Source organism: Platalea leucorodia, assembly GCF_965183815.1.
Source record: "Platalea leucorodia genome assembly, chromosome: Z".
NCBI classification, from domain to species: domain Eukaryota; kingdom Metazoa; phylum Chordata; class Aves; order Pelecaniformes; family Threskiornithidae; genus Platalea; species Platalea leucorodia.
The window spans coordinates 2100340-2115984 of NC_138858.1; the positions used below are offsets into that span (position 1 = coordinate 2100340).

General features: G+C 45.4%; 1 protein-coding gene across 1 annotated transcript in view; it reads right to left on the reverse strand.

Annotated features, from left to right (window-relative positions):
- DCC (DCC netrin 1 receptor) overlaps positions 1-15645 on the reverse strand; it is a gene marked incomplete at both ends in the record, with an annotated part of 597951 nt that overhangs the window by 133975 nt on the left and 448331 nt on the right. Inside the window, one exon of the mRNA XM_082336600.1 lies at positions 11206-11255. Within this exon, the coding sequence (XP_082192726.1) occupies positions 11206-11255 (50 nt within the window). The remainder of the gene's footprint in view (positions 1-11205; positions 11256-15645) is intronic.

The window sequence follows — 15645 nt, forward strand, 5'->3', positions numbered from 1 at the left end:
AGGAGAAATATATTTAGGAACAGATTTGCACTGCTTTGGTTGTTATGATTATAAATTATTTTGTCAGTCTAACTGCCTAATTGCAAAAGGATAAGGATCTCTTAAGGGAGCAAAAGTAAATATTAGAACAACTGAATGATGTGCAGCATCCAAACGCGTCTCCTGGCAAGGATGGAGGCATTCATGCCAACCTGCTTACGGGCTTTGAGGAACTTCTGACAACACGAAGACCCTCGTGAAGCGAAGGGTTGTTTTGGGAGGGTCTGAATCCTTCTCCGCCTGTGCGAAGCAGAGAGCAGAGCCGGAGCTGAAAACTGCACGCCCCTGGAAGAGCATGCGATGGACAGATTGCTGTGGGACAGACTGAAGGGTGGCCACAGCACCACAAAAACTCTTTATTGCCTCAGCACTTTTCCAAGGTATCGTTTTTTCTGTCCCTTCTTTCCAGCCCAAGCAGTAATCGGCTGAGTGAACTTGGAGGTTTTTACAACGACAAGAAATGGGAGAGCCCTGCTCAAGGCTGGAGTTTTACTGACCGTGTAATATTAGGTTTTGAAGAAAACCATCATTCAAGTTGCTCAAAGGAAATATTGCAGGTCAAAAATATTTTTTCCAGATAAAAACACAAAGCAGACAGCTTTCCCAGTTCAACGGGCATTGAACACCCTCTCTCTTCTCACTTTGGACGGAGCCTGCGATGGCCAAGCGCATGGTCATGGTCCTTCCGTGCCCACGGGTGCAAATCACTGTTCGGCAACATCCTAAACCAAAGATAAACTTCTAACTTCTCATATTAAAAGTCTCAGACTCAAAATCTGCTGCTGTATACATCTCAAGCAAAAATCCATATCTACTCTGACTGAAACCATTGCCCTCTGTACGTCATATGCCAAAGGCAGAGTTTTCAACCGGACGACCTGCATTAACATTAGGTACAACTGCACGGAACATTGAAAGTAGCTGTCTTCAGTCCCTTACCAAACCGTGTTGAAGTTTAACAAAAAATAAAACCCCAAAACGAATGACATTTTTGTGATTCAGGAAAATAAGTTTGGTTTTTTTTGTTTTTTTTGTTTTTTTAATATCCTGGACCTTAGTTTTTACTCATAATCTAGAAGTTAAACTCTATTCTCCGGGGTATATTTGGTTGGTTGGTTTTTAGTATTTAGTGCCTTCTTGATACCATGACGCTTAACTACATCTAATCCAGAGATGTAAAATGAAAATATGACAACATAAAATGCAATATAAAGATACCGTGCGCTTTTAGTAAAGATGGACTGTATCAAAAGAGCTCCTCCCAGCATACAGGAAAAGATTCAAAAGTCGCACATGAGGAACTGGAAAGAATTACCAACCTAACACCGGCAACTGCGATGGCTGGGAGTCCAGAGGGGAACACCAGGAGAAGCTGTCAAACTGCTGGCTCAGCACCACCCAGCTGCCCCTGGCTGCCCTGTGGTACAGCACATAGAACCATAGAAGGCTTTGGGATGGAAGGGACCTCTAAAGCCCATCCAGTCCATCCCCCTGCCATGGGCAGGGACATCTTCAACCAGATCAGGTTGCTCACAGCCCCGTCCAGCCTGGCCCTGAGTGTTTCCAGGGATGGGGCATCTCCCACCTCTCTGGGCAACTCGTTCCAGCACTTCACCACCCTCAGCATGACAAATTTTTTCTGTGTGTTTAGTCTGAATCCCCCCTCCTTTAGTTTAAAACCATCACCCCTTGTCCTGTCACCGCAGGCCTGGCTAAAAAGACCATCCCCATCTTTCTTGTAGGCCCCCTTTAAGCACGGCAAGGCCGCAGTGAGGTCTCCCCGCAGCCTCCTCCTCCCCAGGCTGAACCCCCCCAGCTCTCAGCCTGTCCTATAGCAGAGGTGCTCCAGCCCTCTCATCATTTCGGTGGCCTCCCCTGGCCCCGCTCCCACAGCTCCATGTCCTTCCCGTGCTGAGGACCCCCGAGCTGGACGCAGGGCTCCAGGGGGGTCTCCCCAGAGCGGGGCAGAGGGGCAGAATCCCCTCCCTCGCCCCGCTGCCCACGCTGCGGGGGATGCAGCCCAGGAGACGCTTGGCTTTCTGGGCTGCCAGAGCACATTGCCGGCCCATGGCCAGCTTTTCATCCCCCAGTGCCCCCAAGTCCTTCTCGGCAGGGCTGCTCTCCATCCCTTCATCCCCCAGCCTGTGCTGATACCGGGGATTGCCCTGACATCACTGCAGCCAGGGCCAACCACCTGGAGGCATCCTAGATAACAATTTTAATAATATTTTCCTGATATCAAGCTGCTAGGTAGAGCAGTTACAATCATTTCCCGGGGTCAGTGGGCTGAATATTTTTGCTGCTGTTTCTATCCCTTTGTGATCAGTGAAGTTTGACTCAGAAGCTTTCCACGCCGCTCCCGTTAGCAGGGATATCGGTACTTTAACCTGGCAGCTTTGTTTATTTCCAAAGACACGCAGAAATCATGTTGTCCTGAGCATGGAAAATATAATCCAAGCCTTTAGCCCAGCAGCTCCTTCCTCTTGGCTTTGGGTCGGAGGCTCCAGGGAGAGGGGCAGAGCTGCCCGCGCTATCTGCTCCCCTGCCCGTTCCTCCTGACCTTGTCTTTCTCCTTCCCTAGTCTTTTTATTGTTTCTCTCAGAGATACCCAGGAACATATAGCTCTACTAATCAGTGTCATAGCTCATTAATTTGCTTTATTGGTCTCTGGGTAAACCTCTTGAGCTACGCTGTTCAGAAGCTACCGGGTCTTTATCATTAAGAAATAACTGCCCAGAGCTCCTACTCTGTGTGTTGCCTGGGTGCATTAAGTGGCTTAATAGTATCTCTAAATTTATCTTAAATGGAAAGGTGGCCAGAACATTCATCACCTTGAACAAGGTTTAATCAAATCCCATAACATAATGAATCTGTCCAGTTTTGACACCATAACCTTTGAGAGTTTATACGTACTCAGCAGCGAGGTGTCGGAGGTGGACGATACCCTTAAAGTGCAACAAAAAAAATCATCGTACTGTTCAAGATAAATAGCCCTTTGCACTTGTGCGATGCAAGTATTTTGAAGTGCACAATTATAATGTTTTCCCGATAATGACGCATCTTGCAGCGGGATTAGTTCAAGGGAGACTTTCTAAGAGAATGACCCACAAACAGTTCTGGTCTCAGAAATGTGTATAATTAAAAGTGAGAACCAGAAGGTATTGATCTCCAAGTTTCAGCAAATTTTCTCCTTTTAAAGGTTAAGCTCAATGCTTGTTTCTATCCCTTCCTATAAGTAATAGATTTAAAGGTTAAAGAGCTCTTTCTCTGTGGTCGTCTCCGTAAGTAATATATTTAAAGGTTACATGCATTGTTTCTAGAGGACACATCTCTAAATAGTGGTGACAGTCATTTTGATTTTACTTGTTGGTTCTTTCAAACTACTGATTTGATATCAATTCCTTTATGAGGAATCCAATCTCAATTTCCAGCTCATCTTTTCCTACAGCCACAACATCTATGTATATCTGAGAGCTTCAGTCTCCACAGCGCTTTACAAATACTAGCTGATTAAAGAATTTACTATGTTTTTCACACTTTGCAAATACCATGTTAAAATCCAGCTTAACTACCCTGCCGTTCCCCCATCCCTGCCACGAAACGCCAGACAGAAATATCGCAGGGCAGCCTTGCGCACAGGGTTAGCCCAAGAAAGCACTTAAAAGTTATTACTCGGCTGTCATCGCTGCTGAGCTCTCGTGGCTTTTTCGTACTTATTGACTCACGATCCATGCTGGAAGGCATTTTTTGGTGAATGGTACTGAAGGGGCAGTTTGTTTGACAGTATAACCTACCAGCTATATTACCTCAATTTTTCCCAAAATAAACTGTAGAAGAACTCTTTCATTATGTGTGTCTCTTAGTAATTGTGTTAGTATGTCACACTGTCTCTTAGTAATCGTGTTAGTATGTCACACTTTGAAAAAGTGTTTCAGGTCTCAGTCTTTCTGTCTGTAAAATGGGATAACTGCTCCTACCAGCAGGCCGGACAACTGCTGTGCTTCGGGTGCAGAACAGGCTCTGCCCCTAGCAAGTCCGTAGCTGTGAAACTTAGCACCCAACACGACTGGAGCTGAAGGATGGATCGGTGCTTTTGCATCCCATCAGCCCGATGGGAGACAGCTCCTCTACCCTGGGCCAGACCACTGCACGCCCTGCTGCTTTCTTCGGCAGTTTTAAACTTCAGGGGCAAGAGAAGGGATAATTATAGAAATAGAATAGAATTAGGATAAAAATAGAATATTTTCAGTCGGAAGGGACCTATAACGATCATCTAGTCCAACTGCCTGACCACTTCAGGGCTGACCAAAAGTTAAAGCATGCTGTTAAGGGCATTGTGCAAATGCCTCTTAAACACTGCCAGGCTTGGGGCATCGACCACCTCTCTAGGACGCCCGTTCCAGGGTTTGACCGCCCTCTCGGTAAAGAACTGCTTCCAAATGTCCAGTCTGAGCATTATAAATAACGCTCATTCAGGGGAAAAATACTTCCCACGCCAACCAAATGTTTGGCATGTGATAAAAGACACGAAGCAGAATATATCGCGCCTACTTCAAGCAGTCTGTCCAGCCTTAAAAGAAACATTCTCTCTTGATATTGATTTATCATAAAGGGCCCAATCCACCCTCAACCTCCAGTGAGCCGGTGGCACTACGCCGGGATGATGTACAGCTCAGCAACAATTCCTCTGAAGGTTTAGGATGCATTTATAGCCCATTTTAATGTACATTTAGTAGCAGAGCAATTTTAAGCAGCTGAGCTAAATGCAATCTGACAGAATGGTTGATCTCTTTGGCTGTGCTGGAATGTATCACTTGTCGTTAGTGCAAAACAGCCTCCAGACCCAGATGCCAAGAAAGGAAAAAAAAAAATATTTTTTGCAGGGGCAACATCTGGCTCCTGCGCGCCTCACGTCTGTCCCGGAGCATCCCAAGGCAAGCCTCCTCGCGTCTGCATCCTCCTCAACAGCAGAAATCAATGTGGGGACCAAAATCAGAGGGGGAAGAGGAGAAACGTAATCAAATTTTACTCTGACAGCTTAAAAATCGTGAAGGCTTTGTTCCACAGATTGTCAAAGAGCTGATAGCTTGGTGATGACTTTAATTTGGAGACTGCTAAATGTTTTCCAGCTGAGTGGCAGACCTATGTGCAGATGATGTAAAACTCCTGACAAGAGGCTTGTTTCTTTTAGGTCCCATCAGCAGGTCCTCTCTGGCCACAGACTGGCAAATACGGGTTAATGGAAAATGTCCCATAGGGGAGCGCCTATGAGAGCAGGCAGCCAGATGCCTAACTTCAAGTGCCTAAATCCTTTGGATAAAGTAATTTAAGAAAAAGGGCAGAGAAACAACATAAAAAACTAATGCAATTTTAAAAAGTATGCCTAGCTCCAAAGTACCTATCTACCCTAAGATATTCCGCATCACCTTAGGCACTGTTCTTCATTACAAAACGTTAAGATGTTTGAACATAATTAAAAATTGAGTTAGCTGACGTGCCGCTGCCCACAATCTGCCCTTGTCTGGGCTGATCCCAAAGTCAAGCTCAGCCTTAGGCCAGCCAGCCACGATTAAACCCCCGGCCTGCTGGGCTCAGGCTTAATTAGCTGCTCTGGCGGCGATTCGCCCTGCTCTCCCCCCACCCCAAAGGCATCTTTAACTCAATTCAACTCTCCCAAATTTTTGGTCGGATGGCAGAACCACCTTGCGGCCCTGAGCAGGTCCAAGTTGCCATGAATACGGAGCATTTCCAGAAGGCACGTATCTGGGTGTTTAAGTAGTGTGAAATTAAGTGATTTGTTAGGGGTGAAGGTCCTGATACCCACTAGCCTCCCCCTTCTGACAGTAAAATACACTCGCCATAGCTGCAGAGACTTTGCTAGGAATAATTGACCACATGAGGCAAAAAGAAGGGGAGAATTTTGCTCAGCGAATGTTAAACAACACAATTATTCACACCGGAAAGAGCTACGGATAATACGGAGCCAAGGGTGGCAAATGTGGAATTCAAGTCTACGGTCCACAGCTATTGCTAGCTTAAGCCATCTTCTTTGTTAAATTTGATACAAAACACTGTATTATATCAATGCGAGCTAACGATGAAGAGAACTCTTCCTTCAGTTTATTTATAGGTATTTTCAAAATCTCATAAACAGCACAAATTTTGATTTGCGGTACGATTCTGAAAACACTATGGGCCATAACGACTGTGAAAGGGTTTTTTTTACATATAGATACACACACGTAAAAGAAATGACAAAAAACCAGATTCATTACCTGTCTTCTCACTTTCCCCAGGAGAACGTTACCGGTTATGTTCGCAGAGCCCTAACTGTCCTATGAAAAATCCCACCCCAGAAGCCATCCCTATTCACTGAAGTGGAACTACATCCCTGGATTAAATCACTACTAAGTAGGACCAAAGGAATTTTGCTTCTGCAATGAGTTACAATTATTCCTTTGCTTTTCTCTGTATTTGAAAATGGGAAGAAGAAATAAACTTACATACAGTTTTAATTAGCTAAATCTGATAGCTATTAATGCGCTTCAGATTTGCTAATTAGCAGCATGTATCTCAAAAATTACGGAAATTAAAAACACACCAATATTTAAAGCAAGGAAGTAAAGACGTAAACAAATACATAAATAGCCACAAACAGTTGCCTTCACGCTGGTGCTTGAAAAAGGTGGAAGAAACAAGCTCAAAGGAAGAATAAAGTCTCCTCAAATAAAAGACAAAATGAGCAAACTCTCAGCTTTCCAGCTCACAGCTGGGCTGCCGCAGAAGTCGTACGCCAGCTCAAAAGAGTCGAGATCCATCGGGTCTCCCCCAAAATAAGAATACATTTTTTTTTTTTCTTCCCACAGCTACAGGAAAGTGCAGATCTCCTTGTTCTCTTACCTTTAACAGGTTGAAGTTAAAAAAAAAAAAAGTTATCTTTTAAAAGATGTAACTTTCGATAATGAGTTTAGCTTAGAATTGCAGGTGTTAGACTTTTTTGTGCTTTCTAGAAGACTGCTATAAAAATGTTTCCCCTTTTTGATCTCCTCTGCGGATCACAATTTGGCAATTGCCACATCGTTTCTGCCAGGAGGAGAGGCTGCTGATGCAGATATTTCTTGGACAAAACTCTCTTCACCTATTAAGCATCGTACGTGTCCTTCCCCTCAAGCAAAGGAGGATGTTTTCAAACAAAAGAAATCTGAAATACATCTCTTATTTCTGATTAGAAACGATCCATGCTATGAAAAAGCGAGGACAAAAAAAGTGCTGGTTTCAGTTTGTATGTTGAATTTGGTTCGGGCACAGAAATTAATGCCAGCACAGCCATTTGCACACGCGCGTCCCCCTCCCATCGCGGCGCTCTTTTGCTAAACCAGACGCCGCACGTGATTAACTTCTCCGAGAAGAAAATCCAGAAAGACCTCGAATTATGCAGAAAGTTTCGCAATAAGACTTTTTCATGAAATTAACTCTTGGTCATTTACTACCAGTTGTGGTTATTTCTAAAATCCAGCCAGCATCGATCATCTATCTCTAATTAAAACTCCGCGCAAGCGCCCTACGCATCGAATTGCCCGCTTACTTGTCTTAGCCACTTCTGTGTCGCGTTTTACAGTGAAATCTCTTTTAGGCAGGGAACTGTATTTCTGTCACAGCCCTCATCGTTATCAACTCTGATCTGACCGAGGTCTCCAGTCACAGAACACCATCAATATTAAGCAATAATCATGATAATAGTAATTCATATCAAGCATCTTCCATTTGCTTGGCCATCTCCGTTATGTTATTAAATTAATAGATCTGCCACTGCCAAAGAAAAATAGCATAAAGAGAGAAATCTTATTAAACTAGAGATAAAATTTTAAACAATTCTGGGAACTGCCAAGGCCAGCCTTTGGGCTCTTCTGTGCACCCCTCAAATCCAGTTAGCAAACTATGAGCGTTAGTTATTTGTTTTGATTTAATCAGTTTGTGAATTATAAGCGTTTAATCAAATTAATTCTGCCTGCTGCCAAGACAGAAGAAAAGCAAGAACACGATAAAAAACGGACTGCAGAAATACAATATTCTGAGTTATTGCAGCCTTCTACAAGAGCGGGAGACTGCATACAGTTCTTCGCAACATTAGGAATTCAGCTGTGCCTCAACCACAAAGGCCACAGGAGTTGTACTGCAAAAGAATGGGCAAAGGTATTTTGGGACATGGTCTTTGAGGCTGATTATTCTGCTTGGAAAACCTTTTTAGTCCTTAAGATTTAGTGAGTCTGGTTCATTTCTGTATTTACTGTTCCAAATTACCTAGATGTAAATATTTAAATTCTATCCAAGCTTTATCAAGACGTGCTGGCTTACATGGGTATCTGTACTTTCCTACGTCCACGTTACCTGTAAGATACAGCCCAAGAGAGTCCCAAATGGTTCCACATCTCTTTTTCTCTCTGATAAACATCCTCGTTTCATAAACACACACTTAAAATACCTTTTTACGCAGTTATTATGTCACACATGGTGCCAAGCTTGAGACCTTCGAAACTGATACTCTGCATTGCGAGAGGGATGCTCTGGAAGAGCACATGCGCAGATGATGTGCTCTGGCGTACTTCTACAGCACTCACACTTGGTCACATACAGGAGGACTGAGACACGTTTCTTTTGCCTTTGCAGTTTAGCCAAACACTCAGGTTAACATGTAAATCCATCTTTGTCCAATAAAGTGCTTATATCTGCAAATTAATATCTCATCAAGACTTCCAACATTTAGTGCTCTGTGATTAGGAACATACTGACGACCTCTGATGATGGCGGATAGGGGCAAGATTTACACACAGCCCATCCTTTCTTATCCCATCTGTATAAACTATCTCCATTTGTAAGTACCAATAATGCAATCCTAGAATCATTTAGGTTGGAAAAGACCCTTAAGATCATCAAGCCCAACCCTTAACCCAGCACTGCCAAGCCCACCACTAAACCATGTCCCTCAGCACCACATCCACCTGGCTTTTAAATACCTCCAGGGATGGGGACTCAGCCCCTGCCCTGGGCAGCCTGGGCCAGGGCCTGACAGCCCTTTGGGTGAAGAAGTTTTTCCCAATACCCAACCCAAACCTGCCCTGGCGCAGCTTGAGGCCGTTCCCTCTCGTCCCATCGCTTGTTCCTGGGGAGCAGAGACCGACCCCCCCGGCTCCAGCCTCCTTTCAGGCCGTTGCAGAGAGCGATGAGGGCTCCCCTCAGCCTCCTCTTCTCCAGGCTGAGCCCCCCCAGCTCCCCCAGCCGCTCCTCCCCAGCCTTGTGCTCCAGCCCCTGCCCCAGCCTCGCTGCCCTGCTCTGGCCACGCTCCAGCCCCTCCATGGCCGCCTTGGGGTGCGGGGCCCAGCGCTGAGCACAGCATTCGAGGGGCGGCCTCACCAGTGCCCAGCGCAGGGGCACCATCCCCTCCCTGCTCCTGCTGGCCACACCGTTCCTGATACAAGCCAGGGTGCCACTGGCCCCCTTGGCCACCTGGGCACCCTGCTGGCTCATGTCCAGCGGCTGTCGACCAGCACCCCCAGGCCCTTTCCCGCCGGGCAGCTCCCAGCCGCTCCTCCCCACGCCTGCAGCGGTGCCTGGGGTTGCTGTGCCCCCAGGGCAGGACCCGGCCCTGAGCCTTGCTGACCCTCACCCCGGGGCCTGGGCCCATCGACCCGGCCTGGCCAGGGCCCTCTGCAGGGCCTCCCTGCCCTCCAGCAGATCGACACTTCCACCCAGCTTGGTGTCATCTGCAAACTGACTGAGGGTGCCCTCCATCCCCTCATCCAGACCATTGATAAAGATATTAAACAGAACTGGATATAATACATCTTATTATATACAATATAATACATCTTATGTATACATCATTTATGTATACATCATTATACACGGTAATGTGTCTTCGGGTAGGAGCACCCGCACACCATCCCATGCAGCATCGTACCCTGCAGCTTGTTTTCTGTTTTTGTTCTAAGTACTTTAAATGTAAATGATCACCACAAAAGGTCACCAAACGTGATCGGCTGCGCCGTGACATTTTACCTTGAGAATAAGCAACAAAAAGTAAACACAAAAGGGTTGGAACAAGATGTGCCAAGATATCGATGCCCTTTGGGCACTAAGTGTAAGAGGAATTTAAAACTGGAGCTGGGCGTCTTAAAAAAAATAAAAATAAATCAGAATATACGTCTGATGTCATGAAAACGAGCAGTGGAAGAGAAAGATCAAACTGACAGGTACTCGGCGTTCCCAGCAAATCAGAGGTTATAGAAATGTTCCTTAAACTGCAGTTTATCTACGCCTCGGCAGCTGTGCAAATGGAAATCTCCAGAGCCGAGGGGACATCCTGACGTGATGCTACGGGTGGGGGGGCTTTATGCCTTTCTTTCACGCTCTGAAGCGTGAGCTTTTCCATGTCCAAACGGGCCTATCACTGAAATCAGCTACAGAATAAAAGCTTAGGCAGTTCCAGTAAGTGGAAGGAATGAATAAAAAGAAAATAAACAAATCTCCATTTTTTTTTTTCAGAGTATATTCAGAAATAGCACCCAACAAGTAGCAAGCATAATTAACATCTATTACGTGCAATATTATATCATGAAATAATATCAACCACTTCATCAGTGATATGGAAATGCCAGACTTTTTTAAGAAGGAAAACACTGGATTTAACAGAAAAAAATGCAACTTTCAGAAGAAAACAGAAATATATTTGTTGGAATAAGCGCAATTACACCTACCTGCACGTGGTGCACATAACCTGCCAATAAAATATTTCTTTCCCACACCTCCTTTCCCCCAGGAACAGCTCTGCTTCTCATTATTCCCCGAGATTGTTCCATTTAATCAAAGCGCAGTTACGTTTATTGCAGATGTTAATCTGCAATCAGGGAACAGTTTCTGCTTGTTCACCTCCGTTTAAGTGATACCAGCGTTGCTGAGGCCTCTCTGGAAAAATCACTGCTTCTTTCTAAGGCGTTTTTTGGGTGTTTCAGTTCTTATTTTAACGTGATCTCCCGGACAAGTGAAGGGAACCTTCTGCAAGGGGCAGATGGGGTCTCTTTGTATATGAAAAAGCTACACAAAGTAGGAATACCCACACAAACACTCGTGATCGCTGGCCATGAGGTGCTGAGCACCTGGCAGACTTACCCTGGAGTTAACCACTTCCAAGGAGACGTTCTGAGGCATCGCACTGGGCACTGAAAGGGAAGAAAAGCAAAAAGAAATGGGAAATGTTGCCATTAGTGGCTAAGTCAGAATAGGTTACATCAAATACCTCTCTTTTTGGAAAGAAAAGAGCGCAGCTTTTACACCTAGTTTATAATCCGATCACAACCATGCAGCTAATCCAGGTGGCACTTCAGAGGTCCCCTAGGGAGAGGAAAACCAAAAGCATCTGCTCATTTCTTCCCATTTTGGATAGACCTATTAGCAAGCCCTTTAAAGAGGCAGTCAGCAGGCTCCCCGCAGTGGGACCAACCACTTGAATGCCGTTATTTGTTATAAATTTGGTCAGAAATAAACAAGAACACGCCACAATTGCTCTGCCTTTTTTTTATTATTATTATTTTATTATTATTATTTATTTATTTTATTATTATTTTTTATTAAAGCGCATTTCAGAACATATATTATATACAGACAGAGCAGGGTATTCCTCTCTCGGTGGCACCAGCGCACACTTTTTCCAGGGATGCCTAAGGGGAATAACAAAAGAAACTCTGTCTTCAGATATTACTTAAAAAATAATGTTTTACATTAAGGCTCTGCTTGCCATACGTACAATCCATACCTCGTTTTATACCACTAAACTTTGTTATATGCGTTCTGATAAATATACTTTAATCCTTAAGGAGCTGCTCAACACATGGTCTTATGAAGATGCCTCACAAGGCATTAATGAGATGGTCTGGCACTCATCGCTTTAAATAAACCAAATGCTTCTGACTCAAGGGGTTTTTTTCCATCTTAAAAGTTCCTTTAATCTCCATCTCTCTCTGGCTATAGGCATAGGGAAAACCTGTATGGTGCAGACTGATTTATCCCACCCATCCTGCCGGCTCCCTCCCTGGGAAGGATCGGGCTCACAGCGCCGAGACACGGCGCGGATACCGGTGAACGCTCGGCATCTGCACGGCTGGACAGGCCATTAGCAGCTAACTATTCACTGACAAATTCCTGCCTGTTTTCCACTGTATCTCTGTCTATATATTTCCAATACGCTTGTGCGACAACAGTTCAAATGCATATTCCTCCAGCTGATGGCAAATATTAATTCAACCGCTGAGGAGCCAAGAGCTTTAAAAATAAGTTCGTAGTTGCCTGACTACTGCCTGACGTGAACGTAAAGCTTTATTTTCCTTTCAGAGAAATAATGCCTGCCTGCTAACCTGGGCTACTGAACAGTTGAAAAGCAGAGATGTAGTTTATGCTTGCTGGAAGGTGGCCCTGAATTTGGAAAGAGCAAGCTGCAAAAGGATCATGGTGAACACCCCATTTAAGAATAGTTTGCAAAGCGATGCGTTAAGGAAAATGAGAGAAAATGATTTTTCAGTGTATAGGTATGAATATATCAAGTCAAAGAAGAGTTGTTTAACGCATTTTTTATATGACGTTAACAAGAACACCAGGGCAAAATCATTCTTGTTGCAGTTGTCCACATGGTTGATTCAGCAAAGATCTACAAGAACGATCCGAGACCTGAAACATCTTAGAGATCGAATAAATGGCTTTTATTTGAACGAGTGTAGTGTTAAGAAGTGCTTGGATTATTATCTATTGTTATCTGAAGGAGGAAGGACTTCTGGCCGTAAAGAATAATTTAATAGGCAAAGAGCTCCGAGCTGGAATCCATCTAGGCTAGCAATCAGGAATACCTTTCCTTTCACCTTCTTCAGTCTCCACTGAAAATTGCCGTCTAGGAGCATGGGATATACATCACCAAGCAAAATACATACAGAAGTATTTCTGTAAATGACTTATTCTGGCCAAGACTTCCACCAGAGAGAAATGGTGAAGTTCTGCGTACTGTATAGAATCAAAGAATCATAGAATTGTTAAGGTTGGAAAAGACCCTTAAGATCATCAAGTCCATCTATACCATGTCTTCAAGCACCGTATCTATCCATTCTTTAAATACCTCCAGGGATGGGGGCTCAACCACTTCCCTGGGCAGCCTGTGCCAATGCTTGACCACCCTCTCGGTGACAAAGTTTTTCCCAATACCCAACCCAAACCTGCCCTGGCGCAGCTTGAGGCCGTTCCCTCTCATCCCATCGCTTGTTCCTGGGGAGCAGAGACCGACCCCCCCGGCTCCAGCCTCCTTTCAGGCCGTTGCAGAGAGCGATGAGGGCTCCCCTCAGCCTCCTCTTCTCCAGGCTGAGCCCCCCCAGCTCCCCCAGCCGCTCCTCCCCAGCCTTGTGCTCCAGCCCCTGCCCCAGCCTCGCTGCCCTGCTCTGGCCACGCTCCAGCCCCTCCATGGCCGCCTTGGGGTGCGGGGCCCAGCGCTGAGCACAGCATTCGAGGGGCGGCCTCACCAGTGCCCAGCGCAGGGGCACCATCACCTCCCTGCTCCTGCTGGCCACACCAGTCCTGATACAGGCCAGGATGCCACTGGCCCTCTTGGCCACCTGGGCACACTGCTGGCTCATGTCCAGCGGCTGTCACCTTTCACCTTCTTCAGTCTCCACTGAAAATTGCCGTCTAGGAGCATGGGACATATATCACCATGCAAAATACATACAGAAGTATTTCTGTAAATGACTTATTTTGGCCAAGACTTCCACCAGAGGGAACTGGTGAAGTTCTATGTACTGTATAGAGGTGGGCATAACAGGGGCTGTCATCTATATTGTCTCTATGTATTGTTTCAATATATAGTCTATATTGTCCATATAAGCTGAATCTCTACATAACGTAATAGGCACTAATACGATAAGAAACGCCCCTGTGCAGTCACTAAAGGAAAGGAGCGCAGCGAGGCGTACAAATGGTACTTTCCCCAGCTTATTTGAAGCAGCGCTGGTCAGACAGCTCCTCCGCTGGACTCCGTCTCGTCACGTCTACGTTCCACAAACAAATCCCCAAAGCGCGGCACTTTGCAGCATCCTCAGCGCATGCTACTGTTTAAGGATTTAAGTCAGTCAGAGCTAAGTCATTTGTCAGTGTTAATAAGAAAACAGTGTTTTGAACACAGGCTATAAAAGAGCAAAAGTAACACTAGCTGATCAGGAGGGTCCCGCTGGCAGCAAAGTCCTGCGTTAATATCATTGTCCTTCACGAAGGCTCTGTGGATCATAAAAAGGAAAAAAAAGGGGAAAGAATTGCATTTGAATCAAAATAATCTGAAAACTCAGGTTGTTTGGAGGCAGACGTACAGCAAAATGAGCGACAAGGGATAAAGAAACTCTTCTTCAGTCTGGGGATCCCAAGTCACAGAGATTTGCTGTTGGAAAAGATCCAAGGTAAGCAATAGCCGGAGTCAGCTGGGAGTTCCTGAACACAGCAGCTGAATCTCTGGACTGTTTTGCTAATCTCCCCGCGGTTTGATTTGAAGATACGTGCTCAAGGAATATACAAAACTAACTTGACACCCTGCTTTTTAACCACCCAGACCTGCCGCTCCATCAGCGGGCCGGGGGACGCGAGCATCCTCGGCTGCGGGACCCGGGCCCCGCTCTCCGCTCTGCCCCGACCTACCGGGGCTCCGCACACAAAGCGTTTCCCTCTTCAGTCTCTTTTTTTTCTCTCTCTCCAGATTAGCAGCTTTAGGAACTAGCTGCTTTCTCTAGTGCAGGGACTATTCTTTATTTGTTTTGCTGCTGCAACTGTACCGGCAGCAGCAAACAGTACATCAAACATTTTGTCTCCCTTAATACAGAGGAGATGTCGCTGCTCACGCTCCCTTCATTTTGAAAAATATCAGACAGAAAACTGGCTCTGTGATGTACTCGGTATTGCAAGGAAAAAGAAAACAGAGATATTTTTGGACATTTCTGAATTAGCCAGGTCTGGCGAACGCCGGTATCTCCCAGAAAAGCCTGTTCTCGCTGGAGAATATTTGCTCTTGTTTGTGAGCAAGTCGGACCTGCTCCGAGCCCCAGTTTCTCAAATGCGATTCCTCTTTTCTCTCCCCTCTCTCTGGGCAGCGAAGGCTCATCGCGACATTTAGCCATTGCCATCTTAAACCTTTCCCTCTCATTGCTGACTCTCAGGTTTCATTGCTACTACATATTATTCCCCTACCAGACAAACTCCTCTTCCTTTTTCTTTTTTTTTTGTTTGTCTTTCTATTATTTTGATTATTTCTCTTTGGTGAACGCTTGTCATATTTCCCAATTTTGTTGCGTACATGAACGTAACTAACGCACTCCTCCTCTTTTCTTCCAGATCTTCCATCAAAACGAGAAATAAATCCAGACCTGACCCAGCATCGAACTCAATCACTTCCACAGCAATACTGGGTGTCTTTATTCCTTGCTTGCTCTGCAGCGGAGGAGACGTTTTGCTTTACCAAATCAGAGACCCCGATTTAATATCTCGGGCTGCCTAACAAGCAGCGAGCTCCCCTGGCAAACCCAGCGCCTGCGA